The 15,880-nt window shown below is 51.5% G+C and overlaps 1 protein-coding gene across 1 annotated transcript in view; it reads right to left on the bottom strand.

Annotated features, from left to right (window-relative positions):
* Window positions 1-762: 762 nt before the first annotated feature.
* TRABD2B (TraB domain containing 2B) overlaps window positions 763-15,880 on the bottom strand; it is a gene marked incomplete at both ends in the record, with an annotated part of 193,046 nt that continues 177,928 nt past the window's right edge. Inside the window, 3 exons of the mRNA XM_080921643.1 lie at window positions 763-967; window positions 8,331-8,600; window positions 11,300-11,390. Coding sequence (XP_080777769.1) covers window positions 763-967; window positions 8,331-8,600; window positions 11,300-11,390 — 566 coding nt within the window. The remainder of the gene's footprint in view (window positions 968-8,330; window positions 8,601-11,299; window positions 11,391-15,880) is intronic.

Here is a 15,880-nt window from a genome sequence, read left to right as displayed (position 1 = left end):
ATCACCCACTTGCTTTGTGACCTTGGGTAACCCCATTCACCTTTTGGGTCTCAGTGTAGCCATCTGGCCACAGGACTGGGTTCATTTCCCTCAGCACCAGTCTTCCACTTTAATGGAAAAACCCACCAGGAACCCTGGAGGCCAGTCCACAGACACACAGAACTTCAAAATAGCAGCATTCCTTCCTTCCTTCCTTCCTTCCTTCCTTCCTTCCTTCCTTCCTCCCTCCCTCCCTCCCTCCCTTCCTCCCTTCCTTCCTTCCTTCCATTGTTGCTCTGGGAGCTGGACAGTGTTTGGAAGGATGGTTGACCACCTTGCCTCTGGCTCTGAAATCTAGCCTCACATAAGCTGGGGCTGCCTTTCTCTTGCCCTCAGAGGTCCCTACAATTTGAGAAGCCAAGCCACAGTCCACACAGGTCACAGAGATCATGGGAACCTGGGCCCCTTCCCTGGGTTGGTGTGGGGGCTAATTCAGGGACTATAACATAGGCTACATAAAAATAGTTTTATCAATAGAATAAATACATTTTCTTTTTTAATATGGACACATATTTTACAAAAGAGCCCCATAGCACTATGGGAAATTAAGACCTTCTACAAAAAAGAAGATGTAACTTGAGTACAATAAAGCTCTAGTGTTCTAAGGTCCCTGTCCTATGTGAACTGCCTTAAGGTGTCAGCACCCTCTGAGATGGTGTCAGATGACGGACACGGTCAAAGGCTCCTGTGGTCTCTCTGGCTTCTCTGCAAGTGTGGTCGAGGTCAGGAAGGCCCGAGGGTGTGTAGTAGGAAGGGGATCACAATGGAGGCAGTGATGGCAGGGAGGAGACCCAGTGTAGGCGCTGAGCTGCTGGTAGGCCCCGCAGGGTCCTGCTGCTGGAGTTGGTGTGAGGACTTGACGAAGGGCTTAGTGGTTTCAGAGCTGGGGGTAGGCTGGAGGAGCATCGGAGGTGGCGAGATGGTAGTGCTGTAAGGAGGGAACGCAGGGACCGTCAGCAGCCTCCTCCTAGCAAGAGAGCTTGGGTTCAGCTCTAGCTTTAGCAGATATTTTAGGGAAGCAGAATAGTCTAGAATCCCATGGCCAGCTCAGCTGACTCCCAAGGACAGGATGGGCCCACCTGTGACCGATTGTGAGGGCGGATTCCAGGCAGAAACAATTGCAAAGTCAACTGAGGTCCCCAGAGTATAGCTTCCACCTGTCTCCTGGTGGTCTGTCTACACCTTGTTGTTCCCCATGAGGTTGTTGAAGGTTGCAGAACACACACACACACACACACACACACACACACACACACACACACACACACTTTAATTTTCACCACATCATCCTATCTGCCTTGGTAGAAGCATCCCCCACACCAGCTGTTCAAACAAGATTACCATCCTCACAATAAGCCTTCGAAATGGGACTTAGCACCTTCTTTCAGCAAGGGGGTCTTAGAGAGGCTACTGGCTATCAGGTTCTGGGGCAAAGTAGGTTTGTAGACCCATGGGGCAGGAGAGGAAAGACCATTGTCTCTCTCAGAAATGCAGGTATAGTGCTCCTACATAGTATGTATGCAAAACAGGGGTGGGGGTGGGGCTTGCACAGTACATTTTAGCTCACAGAAACAGTGTGCTCTGTTTCCTGCCGTGCTGGCCTTGAACCACATGGATCTGGTCACACTAACCACGCTGCCATCGTCGGGCAATTGTTCAATGAGAGTCAAAGAACAGGTTTCAATCCTAGGTCCTGGGAGATATAGGCAAGCCTTTTAAAAATATACAGATCATTAACATTTTTATTTCTCTGCCCTTCAATTAATAACATCCTGCATTACAATGTACTTAAGAGCACAACAGTCATCTTGCTTAGTGCTTTTTCTATGCCGTAGTTCAGTCTCTACTGAGTGTGAAGGAGATGAGGATTCTTAGCAAGATGAGATGCAGTGGGGTCAACTGCTTCTGTGGCAAGGATGCTGAGCATTAGCGATGCTCACTATTTCCTGATAAGACCTTGAACACTGACGTGCATGTTCTAGGGTCAGACCGAGGCCCTGTTGATTGTAGCCCCTAGAGGAGATTACTGTCTGTGTCTAGAAGAGGTCATTACCTCAAACACACAGACACACACACACACACACACAGACACACACACACAGACACACAGACACACACACAGACACACAGACACACACACAGACACACACACACACAGACACAGACACACACACACACAGAGACACACAGACACACACACACACAGAGACACACAGACACAGACACACACACAGACACACAGACACAGACACACACACAGACACACAGACACACACACACAGACACACACACAGACACAGACACACACACAGACACAGACACACACACACACAGACACAGACACAGACACACACACAGACACACAGACACAGACACACACACACACAGACACAGACACACACACACAGACACACACACACAGACACAGACACACACACAGACACACACACACACACACACACACACACACGTCTGTGTCTCCATGCCACTGTGTGTCCCAGCCTGGGTAGTTGAGAGGCTCTGAGGGCTGACTTCAGGGCAGTGGGCCAGGTGCCCTGTGAAGCGGCTGGAGCCAGGGCTGAGGCTGCCCTTTGCTAGTAGGGCAAAACCAAACGGGAATTATGTCTCACAAGGCACCCATAGGTGTTTTCTTTCACACTTTGAAAACTAAAGATGAAAACTCTCCCTTGGAGCCCAAGTGGGGTTTTTATTGCTTGGAAAGAGTCCCAGGAAAATGAAGTGGGACGGGGGAGGGGGGACAAGCCCCTAAGAGTGCAAACTCCCTCCTTCCTCCCAGCTTACTCTGCTCACAAGTTGGCCCCCAATCCAGGTCCCCACCCCCTTTCAGGCTTATGTTGGGGAAAATTGTCTCATGGCACAACGGTTTAGAGGCCAAACCAAACACACTGCACATTCCCAGGCTCCGCAGATGGCTGGCGTTGAGGGGCCAAGTCTGCTGTGAGCTGACAGGACCCCAAGTATGGGAAGCCCCCCCCCCACACACACACACAATGGCTTGCTCGAAGACAGCTCTGGGCTGTGTCCTTGGCAAATCTGTAAATTTGGACCCACATTATGTTCTAGGCCTCAGTTTTCCAATCTATACAAGGAAGGGGCAGGAGTGGGCTCAGGGACTTTGAACTTCTCTCGAGCAGTAACAGCCAGAAGTAAGACTACGGGCAGAAGTCCAAGGAGAAGTACAGGTAAGGGAAGCTAGCACCAGGCACTGTCCGTTGCCACCCCTTCCTGGGGGCTCCCTGGATGAACTCTGGCACTAGGGGTCTGCTGGAACCCTCTAGACTTCTCCACTGGGCGTCACTGACTTTCACTTGACAGCTAACATGAGAAGCTGTGTCTGGTGGGCACACATGTACTCTTTACTCTTTGAAAACACATATGAAAGCCCCTCGGCTTGAGCAGAGTCTCTGCGAAGTGATGGAGGGTGGCTGAAGAGAGCAGCATCCAGTTACTTCCTTAGAGACCCTTGGAGAGATGCAGGGGGCATCACCCTTGGAGAACGCAGAGCTTGTATGGTAGGATCCTCCACACCAGATGCTGGAGGAGAACTTGTGATTCTCAGCTGGACTTTGGCATCTTTGGGCCAAGAAATCAGATGTAGGCAAAGCTACCCTGCTTTGCTGGCTGCTTCCCCCCCCCCGCCCCCGTGCCCACTCAGTACCTGGGGCCTTTACATCATGTGCCATGATCTTCTTCCCCAGGAGTGCCTTCACTTTTGCATCAGCCTTGGAGACTGTGGGCTAACCATCTGATGCTTTCTACTAGTTTCACAGTGGGCCAGAGGTGGAAGGGACTTTCTATCCTAAAAATGGGCCCATAGATGGGAGACTTCCGGGTTTTTTTCAGTGACAATGCCTTGGGAGTCATCTGTCGCTGCCGCCAACCACTACTAATCCACAGTAATAGGTGGCAGGTGTGTACCCAACATGTCTGCTAAACTTGGGGTGGTGGTTCACAGCCCCCAACCAATAGCTCATTGATGGCTTTAAGCCTAGGGCACACGGAAGCCTGAGACACCCCAGAGCAGAGGTTCGGGAAGTAACAACATTAGTAGTCGCTATGCCAGGGTCACTACTGGGCTGATGTCGGCTTTACAAGCACCCTCTTACTCTCAAGCCCATGGAGTGGGATTGAAGCACTACTCTGATTCTTTCAGAGAAGTTTTGCTTTTTAGTAACTGAATGACTTCATTCTCTCATCCTCATGGGGACAGTTCAGAAGGGCTTCTGGCCTCACAAGGACACTCTAGCTACCCTGGGCCACAGCGGTGTGAAGAATGTGAGAGAAGAATGGAGAAGGGAGGGCAGTGGACAGGAGGCCTGTGGAGCTCTTCTTGATCAGTATTGTGTTTCCTCCCATCTTCCAGGACTTTAACATGTGCACCTTGGATGGCCCATATTTGCTTAATGTCGCTCACCAAGGTTCTGTCTGCCAGATACTGATGCTCACCTCTGAGCCTGGCTTTAACCAATGCCCAAAGTCAGAAGGTCCTCTTCTTTACCTTTGTGCATCCTCAACATGCTTCTAACTCAGATGTGCCAGCCACTGTGCCTCCTTATCCCTCTGTATCCCTCCTTTCTTCCCTCCCTTCCCTCTCTCTTACACACACACACACACACACACACACACACACACACAGACACACACACCTGTGTGCTTAAAGACTTGGGGACATGGAGAATGAGAGTCGTCAGAAACTAGCCAAGGCCCTAAGGCAGCAGAAGGTGTCACTAGGATTGTCACAGGCCCATGTTTTACAGGAATGGTCTCTGTCCTGGCTTACCCTGGTCATACCTTCTCTGCTGCCTGTCTATCTGGTGCTCAGAGGTAAGGGAATCCTGTGGGTGCTCTGCTGCCATGCATCCATCTGTGGACACACCAGCCCTCTCCACGAGTCCCCATAAATCATCCTGCCACAGGCTGCTGCTACTCTAAACTTCCTCCACTGTGTTTACATCTTGGGGTAATGAGGGGTGAAGGGAGGCCAGCCTGCTCCAGGTGGCTTCCCAGCCAGGCACTCACATCCCGCATCCCTGGTTCTCTCTTCCTTAGGCTCAAGTGTACAGTCTAAGACCTTTCACGCCCACCCCCCCACCAAGTGAGGCCTCAGGTGACCTGGAGCCACCCAGACCAGATCTAGAAACAAAGGCGAAGAAATGTCCGGTTGGTAACGGTGTCAAGAAAAGGGCTCCCATGGGTGGCTAGGGCCGATGGGACTTCTTGGCCAGGTGAAGATAAGAAGACACTTAGATGGTGGGGGACAAACATGAACCAAGAGTTAGACTTGGATGACAGTTCTGAGCCTCTGTCACTCGGCATGATCACTGACCTGGATGACTCAGATTCCTTCCGTGCCAAACAGGCCTGCTCTCTGTGACTCTTGTTAGGACTACAGTGTGATATGTTAGATGTCAGTGGCACAGAGGGAGCCCCACAAAGGCCCACTGGCATGCCACCCTAAGCAGAGAGAAGCAAGAACAGTTTGGTAGCCTGGTGAGGTCCAGTGGAAGCGGAAGGCAGAAAAGGAGGTGAGAGCCCCGAAGCAGGCAAGCATCCTAGTGGGCCACTGCAGGATTGCTACTGAGCAATGTGATGTGCAAAGTGAGAGCTGAGACCAGAGGCCCCTCAGGGGCCCTGCTGCGGGAGTGTATGTAGGTGAAAGATGTGCAGGAAGAGGCAGAGGCAGAGGGCTGGCTCTTGTTGGATTTAGGAACAGAGAAGTGGAATAGTTCTAAGAAATGTGTATTGTCAGAAGGGCTGCAAGTGAGCTCCATCTTGTCCCCTGCCTCATCTCAGAAAACTGAAGATTTGGGGGCTCTGGGAAGGTGGAATAAATCCTTTAAGTGTGGGAGCCTGTGTGTTGCACTTGGGCTTTCGGGAGAGCACAGGGCCTGCTCTTTCCCAAGAAGCAGTGAGAAACTTTAACAGACTGCTCTTTGGTGGAGCCCTCTCTTCCAGTCTGGGCAGAGGGAGGTGCGTCAGCCAACCCCCGCCCTACCTGTTGGGCTGGAGGGGGCTCCCCTCTGCCAAAGAAAAGCTACTTTCTTTCCCTGAAGCCAGGGTCTGTTTTCCAGATCCCGTGTTGTGGAAAGGAAACTGTCCAATGTCATTTGTCTATATTTTGCTTTCAGATAGAGTTAGGGGCTGGGGACACTTTTCTGGAGTAGACAGCCTAGCCCTCTGTTACTCCATGAGTTAGATTTCTCCACTGACCGGGACTTTGACTAATCAGAGTGTTTGGAGCTTCTAGTGGACTGCTAGTAGCCTGCAAACTTTCCCACAACTGAAGGATGCAGCTCTTTAAAACTCTAGGTTCCTGTACTCAGTTAGGCTGGTGCACTGGCTGGTTTTGTGTCAACTTGACACAAGCTGGAGTTATCACAGAGAAAGGAGCCTCAGTTGAGAAAATGCCTCATTGACATCCAGCTATAAGGCATTTTCTCAACTAGTGATCAAGGGGGAGAGGGCCCAGCCCACTGTGGGTGGTGCCATCCCTGGGCTGGTAAACTTGGGTTCTATAAAAAAGCGTGCTGAGCAAGGCAGGGGAAGCAATCCAGTAAGCAACATCCCTCCATGGCTTTCACATCAGCTCCTGCTTCCTGACCTGCTTGAGTTCCAGTCCTGACTTCCTTTGGTGATAAACAGCAACGTGGATGTGTAAGCTGAATAAAGCCTTTCCTCTCTAACTTGCTTCTTGGTCATGATGTTTGTGCAGAAATAGAAACATTGGCTTTAAGGCAGCTGGGTAGCCCCTACTGGGCACCTGATCTTTGTGTGTCTCAGCCACTTAGTGATGCTGCTGCCATGGGAGGCAGGGTTGATGAGGTCTCTGCAGAAGTACATTATCTAATGGCTCAGGGGAGGCACCGGCACCAATACGTAAAGGCTCAGTGGCTTTGCTGCCTACTCATTGTCAGTCTTTTTATGATAGTGCATGCCATGCCTTTATGACGAGACATGAACTACATCAAACTTCTGTCACTAGCTGTAGAAGAGCCAGGAAGTAGAAGGTACCAATCAGTTTCTGGTTCCCTGAGTGGCCTGGGAAAATGTCTTTGGCTCCAGACCTTGGTTCATGTTCATAAATGCAAAACTGAGCCAGAGCTCTCTGGAGCATCTTAGAACTTCCCAGAGCACATACTGTCTGTCTCAGGCTTCTGCCCTGACAACTCTGCCCTTCTGCTCCACACAAACATGATTATTTAACAAGTACCTAAGGTGGTTCTGTTCATGATGCTGAGGAAAATTCTGGATGGCATTAAGATCCAGACAGGGACTATGGGTTCTGAGGTCCCACTGTCTAAGCATCAGATCTAGGACTCCCTTTTGCAGTGAGGACGACTCTGGTCCCTTCCTGAGACATTCCCTAGTGACACTCTTCACTATATGCAGAGACTTCTGCCATACCACTGACTTAGGGAGACTGCTCTGCAGAGAAACGGAGTGGGGGAGGGGAGGACAGACAGCCTTGGAGCAATGGGAGCCTTGGTGACAGTGCAGGAGGTATTGACAGGAAGGGTATGTGGAAAAGGGGGTTGCAACACCTTAGGATGTGTTCTGTATCTGCCCGCTTACAGCAGGGCTCACAGTAAAACTTGAGAGCCACAGCATCCTTTGCCTAGTATTCCTTTCTCTCACGGGGTGGGGGTCCTCCAGAATCTCCCTGCTATAATGGCACTGCCCATACTTTCCCAGCGTAGGGGTCTGACATCTTCTGAGATATCCAGCCTGCCATGTTTGCCTCTGCTTTCACCTCTAGTCCACAGGTGCAGGCCAGGCGTGGCAGACATTTGTTAGTGGTGCCTGAGGAAGCCTCCACTTCTTCATTTTAATTTTAATCAATTAACTGGTTAATTATCAGCAGTTCTGGGAGTTGAGGCCAGGGCCTTGTATATAGTAGGCAGGTACTGTATCACGATGCTTCATCTTCAGAGTTCTTTCTACGTTTTATGTTGAGATAGACTCTCACTAATTGCCCAGGTTGGTCTCGAACTTATCTTCTTGAGCCAGCATTACAGGCCCATGCCACTTTTAAACTGCAGAGAATTCTGCCTGCTCATGTGTTGAGGATAAAGCTCTGAAGTGAGATGGGAACATGTATCCACCCCAAAAGATGCCCATGGAGATCCTCTGGAGTCAGGGAAGAGCCTGCCTCTAAGTGGCCACTCTGACACCTTTGTCCCTCCTTGCTCAGAGCAGCACCTGTGGAAGTCACTAAGCCCTAGGAAAGGCTGACAAGGAGCTCCTAGACAACCTGTCCCTTCCCTGCTCACCTGTCCTCGATTCGGACCCAGAGGTCATTGAACTGCCTTGGCCGCTGGTGTTTGTTTAGTCTCTTTCGCCACTTCTGCCTTCCGAACTCCTCCAACTGGCTTAGGCTGTCCGGGAGCAGGAGGTGTGGGGACAGGACTGGATCCTCCTCCTCAGGAGGGGTGGTGGGGGTGGCTGAGGTTGCTTCTGGGATGGCAGCAGCTGGGGTTGCTGGAGCTGGGCTGGCAGTAGAGGTACTCTCAGGAGGGGGAGCTGGGCTCCCAGCAGCAAAACTGCAAAGTGAAACAGAATGTGAGTGTGCCATGTGTAAAAGGGGAGTGTGGAGGGGTTGTTTTCTAGGCAAGGGGAACAGGACGGAGGGACCCAGGGGAACACTTCTGTTAGAGAGACAGAGCATCGATTCATTCTATCATCTTTCTGAAAGTAAGTATCAGCAGTGACCTAAACAGATGCCCCACCCGCACTGCTTACAGCCCATACCTAAAGTGAAGACAGAGTAAAACACACAGGCTATCCGGTGGCCACATCGCTGAGAACACCAACATACGGGAGAGAGAGGGGCAAGGGCAGACGGAAGGAGGGGCTGGGTGGAGAACGAGGTCTATGCTCATATTTGAACTCAACCACGGTTTTATTCAGCAGTACCTCCAGCAGAGGGATTCTAGGTGAGTTACAGAACTTCATTGTGTCTTGGTTTCCTGTTCTGTAAAGTGGGGATGTGATGGTTTGTACCTACAGGGAACATTGTGAGGTTCTAGGTGAACAGAGATGAAGGGTTTAGAATAGTGCCCAGCAGTAGTAGGCAGCCCAGGCCTTGAATAGTTAATGCTCTTCAGGCTGCTTGTGTTAACAATTCATCCAGCTGTCTGTGCACTGGATGTCTATTGATCATCTTTTGAATGGAGGTGGGACAGGGCTGTCACTGAGCACAACCTGAGGGCTAATTGAGTCTACAACCCTTGTGATAACTCCCATGTATGAGTTGTGTTTGTAGATAGGGGATGGAGGAATGCTGTTTGCCTGTTTCATCAGAATGGCGTGGGTGTGAATGAGCTGAGGACCCAGCCCAGTGCCCGGTGCCTACCAAACCTCTCTGATGTGGGCCACCCAGCAAAAGGTCCTGACTATGGAAGCCCTCAAGGGTCATTTAGTCAAATTTGTGGAATCTGTGCTCAAAGTAGGGTATGCCTCTCATCCTGCAGACATTCTTTTATTCTTTGCTTCCTGGGGCCCAAAGGGAATTCCTTGGGGACATCTGGCCCTGGAGGGTTGGGAGTGGTTTTGGGAACTGTGTCCATGCAAACAGCTTGTGAGGGAGGTGGTACCCAGGCCGAAAGCAGCCAATCCTCCCAAAGGACACCCTGCAACAGTGAGTGGGTGAGGGGCTTCTCTCTCTTTGAAGAGAAAAAGGACATAGGCTCATCCTCTCCCCACCCCCATGGCAACTCCAGACTCCCAGGGTCTAAGCTACTGGAGATGCTGCAGCTGTTGAGGAGATAATTCAAAACAGTCAGACAAAAAAAAAAAAAAAAAAAAAAAAAAGAAAGCTACAGGAAGCACCTGTGGCCAAGGATGGCTTTTATTGTTGTTGCCTCCACAGAGTTCCTATCCCCCCCCCCCCCCCCGCCCTGCCAGGTCCTTCATTCTCTACACAGGAGACTGAGGCTGAGAATCCTCTGAACAGAGCCTTTACTGAGTCCGTGGGGGCCGAAGAGGGGATCTCCTCTAATGCCTGATCTCCAAGATGAATAGAAGACTGCCTTCCTCCCCTGTCCTGCCTGGCCACACACAATGAGCTTCAAGGGGAACGTGCTCTGGAGTGTGGGCAGAAGGGTGAAGTGAGAGAACAGGAGGGGACTAGAGGAATGCCTTGTCCCCACGTCACCTTTATCCCTTACACCTGCCCTAGCCCCCTCCGAAACATCTGGTGGAGCTCATGGGAAGTAATGGGAGGCTGAAATGGAGCCTCACAACTGAGGTTCATAAGTTCCCGTAGAAGTCACAAAGAACTATGTGGTATGGTATGGGCAGCTTGTGCTCTGGGGACTGTCACACAAAGATGTCCTGCAAGTGAGTTCACGATACGCTCAGATGTCCCAGCTACATCAGGAGTATTCATAGTTCCTGCCTTGCCAGGCTATGACCATGAGTTAGAAGCTCTAAAGCCCCATGCAGACTCAGCAGCCAATACCACTTGCCTACTTGGCTGTGATTTAAAAAAATCCTTCTTCAGACTTTGGGTCTTGTAACCATAAGGACAGGGATTCAAATCACAATGGGGCTATTCTTGAGGGCTGATGAGAAGGTTCCGACATAAAGACTGGAGCATCAGTCTCTGAGTTTGAGGAGCCTGACACTGACCTCAGAGTTTCAGGAGATCTCCAGCCTGGTTACTGCCTGATGCTGGCGCTGTAGATGCTTAGAGAGGTGGAGCTGATCCCTATCCTTGGAAAAGTCCAGGTGGGTGGGGCAGAAAGAGGTTGGGAGAACGGCTCTATGGGCAGAGTGGGAGTGTCTTGCCAGGAAGGGGTACAGTCTGAGGAAGCAACGGAGCAGGACCAGAAGAAGGTGAGGCAACAAAAGGGTCGTGCAGTGGGGATGGACATGGGGAAGAAACCAAACTGTAGCCTCTTCTTACCATGGCCCCATCTTCATTCAGGGGCTGTCTGTCTATTGACTTTCTCGGGAATAACTGAGGTCGCCCATGCCTCTGTCCAATCTATTTGTATCTGAACTCCAAGATTTGTTATTTCCCATTCTGCTCCTGTTCCCACTGCACCAGGAGATCCCAGCAAGACTGCATAGCAGCCTCTTCACTCTGTCTAGCACCTCAGTGCCTGGTCCAGTTTGTTCTCACCAGACCCCATCTCACAGCAGTCTGTATCACAGCTCTACCCTTAGGTCTGAGCAGGTCATCAGGGGGCAGCCCACGAGCCAGATCCAAAATGCCACCATATATCCTGATGCTTACCCGTGGATGGCTTGCCCAGCAGGTGTGTGGTCCACCTCCAGCCCTGCCTGTCTTAGGACATCGATGACAGTGTTGTTCCCCAGAAAGTGACCTAGAACATAAGATGCGGTGTGGGCTCAGCCATATGTCAGATTGTCATCCAGAAGATAATCATCCCTTGGGTTTGTGTCTGAGCCAATGAATGATACCAGTACAGGTCCCCCAGTGGTCTTTAGAATTGGCATTGAGACACAGGATGCCCATACTTTAGCAACAGGGTTCCTTCAAATCCAAGTATCATTGCCCAGTGATGAGATGTGCACCTGGTCCACCCTGCCTGTATCCACATCCCAGTTCTGATGCTCACAGGCTGTACCTCTAATGCTCCAGTTTCCTCGCCTGTAAAGTGGGAGTGATTATAACTACCTGCTCTAGCCTGCGAGGACTCCGCAGAACAGGGGCTGGGGTACAGTAAAGGCTCCCAAGTGCCACCTATTTCATGACTGTGCCTAATGCTACTAAGCTGACCCTAGTGCCTGTTCACTTGGAGTGGAGAGCCTACAACAGTCACGAAAGGCTTAGCACCACGAAAACCCCCAGCTCCAGCAGATCTGTGGCTCCTCTTTGTAAATACTTTGAGCAACTCATGCCTCCCTTTCCCCAGTTCCCCAAGAGCCCTCCAGGGGGCAGAGGCCACCTTACCACAGCCTTATACATGGGCAGGGTCTTACACATGTTTAGCATGTGCTGGGTGGATCTAAGCATTTAGATTCATTTCTTCACTATCTACCCATGGAAACCCAGGTACTTGAGAAGCCAAAAAACCCTCCTGAATGTAGGACCCAGCAGACATTTGACAATGACCTAGAGGAGGCACCTTCTGAGGTAACCTCCAGAAGTGTGTGTGTGTGTGTGTGTGTGTGTGTGTGTGTGTGTAATGTCCATCTCACCTCCCAGCATTTGTGGTGCATCTGTTTTGTACAAGATACCATAAATACACAGGTAGACAATGCAGCCCATATCCCAGAAGAAGGGATGGCCTTCCCTCACCAGGGTACAGGCAAGATGCCTTTACTTTTTAGGCTCTGAGTAGGAGAGTTTTGTGGAGGCAGAGTGAATGTGGACAGAGAAACAGCCTGGGTTAGACCCTGTCCCTTCTCTCCCTCCTGACCTCAGTCTCCCTACCTTTGTCATATGAGCACTTTGGGTTGCCCTGTGCTTCCCAAGTGTTCCAGGATCTCTTGATACTGAGCCTGACTCCTGGTCCCAAAGGTAACAATGCCATCCTACTCACATTTAGCTCAGAACCTGGCCATTTAAGCAGTGTGTGTAATCACTGTCCCCTGACGCCGGTTGCCTGTGATGAATGGTGGTGATAGGTGAGAAGCAGGAAGGTCAGCTTGCTGACAGCCCCAGGGAGGTAGAGAACACAGTAGACAAGCAGATAGGAACAGACAAACTCCTGAGTCAGAGGAAGTGTGCAGGACCACCCTCAGCCCTCTGCTCCTCTAGCTTGAAACACAGCCACATCTCCCTAGCTGGCCAGGCAGAGCTCCTGTGGTTCCCCCTGGAGGTGACTGGAAGTATCAGCACACAGGGAGGGTGCTAGGAGCGCTGCCCCAGCCTGTGCCATGCTTCCTCTGAGTCCTTGCATGCAGAGGCTACCTGCCAGTTTTCTCTGTCCGAGGGAAGGCTTGGCATGCAGGATGGACATAGGCTTCCCTAGCCCATGGTCCACGGGGGTTGGGGGGAGGTTTTGTTTTATTTAACACCCGCTGAATAGATGTTCCCCCCCTCTTCCTCTGAGGCAGGCAGGGATCTCTACGCCTGAAGAGACAAAAGCACAGGTCCCCCAGATTCTGACTTTGCCCTGGCATGCTGACATCAAGCCCTGATTCTCTCTCCCCCCAACCCCCTGCCTGTGTGCTGGTTAGTTTCTGTTAACTCCACACAGACCAGAGTCACCTGGGAAGAGAGAACCTCAAAGGAGAAATGGCCTCTATCATATTACACTGGGCTGTGGGCATGTCTGTGGAGCTTTTTAAAAATTTGTTATTGATGATTAATACAGGAGGGCTCAGCCCACCGTGGAAGGTATCGACCTTGGGCAGGAGGTTGTGGCTTGGATAAGAAATCAACCTGAGCAAGTGCCCAGGAGGAAGGACTCTGCCAGGAGCTCATGGCCTCTGCTCTTGACAATAAGTCCCCCTCTCCTTCTTTGGAGAACTGGCTTTAACGGTAAGCTCCAATTGTCCAACTGTGGTTCCCACATCTGCCCAAAAGTCCCCAAGAGCTACCAGTGAGACCTCCGAATTACATGATGTCCAGGAGAAGCAGGTAACACCACTGACTGTCGGAGGCTATACTGTGAATTGTCTGAGGGCCCAGGCTTAACATAGCTCTATGTGGCTTCTGTGGTGTAGACCTCTAGGGATGCTGCTTGGTTCTGAGCTCTGGAGGTCTCCTGTGTCTGCTTAAGAGCCCTGGCATCCCCTTAACCTTAAGGCTGAGGGACTGAATTCCTTTTTTTAGTCCGGGGGATACATGGAGAAAGCAAACAGGTGGAGCTCAAATCTCTACCTTCTTCCCTTTCATCCTTCCTCCTGGAATGGGAGAATGGTACTTCTCCCCCATGCTCCCTGTCAACCCTAGGAGGTACCCTTTTATGTTGTCTGTACCCAGAACCCAGTGATGTAATCCTGTAGCCCAGCCAGTGTCCCCAACATTTACCCTTTCTGGTGCTTAGTCTCATCAGACCCACAGTTGCAGCTTCTTAGTGTCCAAGCCTCTTCTGGCCTGTGCCCTTGTCACCATGTCCTTACTTGCAACACCCTTGGTGGGTTTTCTCCTGCCTAGTCCAAACAGGAGCTGTGAAACCTGCCCTTGGCCTCTTTTCCTCTTTGCTCTACTTGCCCCTTGGCTACTCACAGTAGTGATGACGACCTCAGCGGCCCATGGGTATCTCTACCTAGCCCTCCCCACGGGGCCCACGGGCCCAGCTTGCCCTCTCTCCATGCCACCATTGTACCTCTGCTGGACACGCTTCAGTCATCCTTCCACACTCTGCAGAGACCCCGTGTGTCTCGTCTTAACACAGGGGCTGCCCAGTCACCACCACCCTGCAGCCACACTGCATTGCTCTTCAGTCCCTTCCCACTGCAGCTAACCTGACCTGCCCACAGCCCTGGCTGACTCTGTTGTAAGGTGCTGGTGCTCTCACAGAGCCACCTGATGGGGCTGATGATGGTGGAGGTGGGATATAGCTTTTGGAGGGCGGGGCCATGCCTGACTCATGTTTGTCCCCAGAGTTAAGCCGAAATCTGGCTAACCCCCATGGCTTCACGAATGTTTGTTCAATGAATGAGTGACACAGCCTTTTACTCCACATCCTTTCCATGATCTCATCCTGTCCCCTGGAGACCCAAGCTTCCCCCATTCTTATAGCCCAGCCCTGGCCCTTGGTGACGCTCCTCAAGATCCCACCAATCCTCGGAGCTTGGCCCCTCTACAGGCCAGAGTCAGGGTCCAGCATATGCTGTCCCCAGGAGTTGGCAGACAGCGCCTACGCTTGTCTCCAAAGTTGGAAATTCTGAACAAGGCACCACCCCCATGCTGGAACCTGCCGGTAAGGTGGTGGAAGGTTTCCAAAGGGGCCCCTCAATGTTGGGGCTCAGCCTGCTTGGCTTGCCCAGCCTCCCTGGGGCTCCTGGCCACCTCTCAGCATCTCCCTCCAGCATCAGCTTCCAGCTGTTCTCTGGCCAGCTCTCTGCAGGAAGACACGTTCCATTTCACTTGCCGAGTCCAGGGAGGACAACAGAAGAGGAAAGAGAGGGCAGGGCACAGGGCGCCAAGGAGACAAGAAGAGGGAAGTAGGAAGAAAAGCAGAAGGACAACCTATCAGTGGAGGCGGAGGGGCGAGTGTGGGGGAGAAGACTTCAGGACCTGGGAAGCCAAAGAGAAGGACAGGGAAGAGGGGCTAGAGACCAGGTGTAAGAGATGTGGCAACAACTTCAGGGAGGGCAAAGGGAAGAGGAAAGGTAGCCAGATGGGGGTGGGGCCGACACGAAGCAAAGGATGCAGTGGGGGTATGGCCCAGGATGGGCAGTATTAGATAGTCATCAGGATCATTCAGGTTCTAGGAGTTCAGAGCTTCAACACTATGGGGCCACTTACAGACATCTACCTACAAACAGAAAAGGGGCGATGGGATGTTTCAGAGCTGAGGAGAGGGTCATTTCTTCTGGGCATATGATGAGCCGTGCCAGTGTACAGGCTCAGAGGACAGAGAGTATAGTGTGCCAGCCCCACCTGACCCTCTAGCATGGGCAGGTAGGGCAGGGCAGAATCTGGGCACAATACTCAGCCCATCTATGAACCCTGTGCTCTTGGGTAGTTTCCTTTCTCTCTTTGTGTCTCAGCTTCCCCATATGCAGTTGTACCACCTGGCTTCCTGCCCCCCACTTACGGTTTCACCAGGTGGTGACCTGAATACATTTAGAAGCCTCCAGACCACGCTGTTCCATTTCATCCTCAAGTAGCCACTGAAGGTGCTCCCACTTTATAGATGAGGAAACTGAGGCTCATCGAGGGGAATAGGTTTGT

Source organism: Micromys minutus (genome assembly GCF_963924665.1).
Source record: "Micromys minutus genome assembly, chromosome: 9".
NCBI classification, from domain to species: domain Eukaryota; kingdom Metazoa; phylum Chordata; class Mammalia; order Rodentia; family Muridae; genus Micromys; species Micromys minutus.
This window is presented reverse-complemented; position numbering and strand designations above follow the sequence as displayed.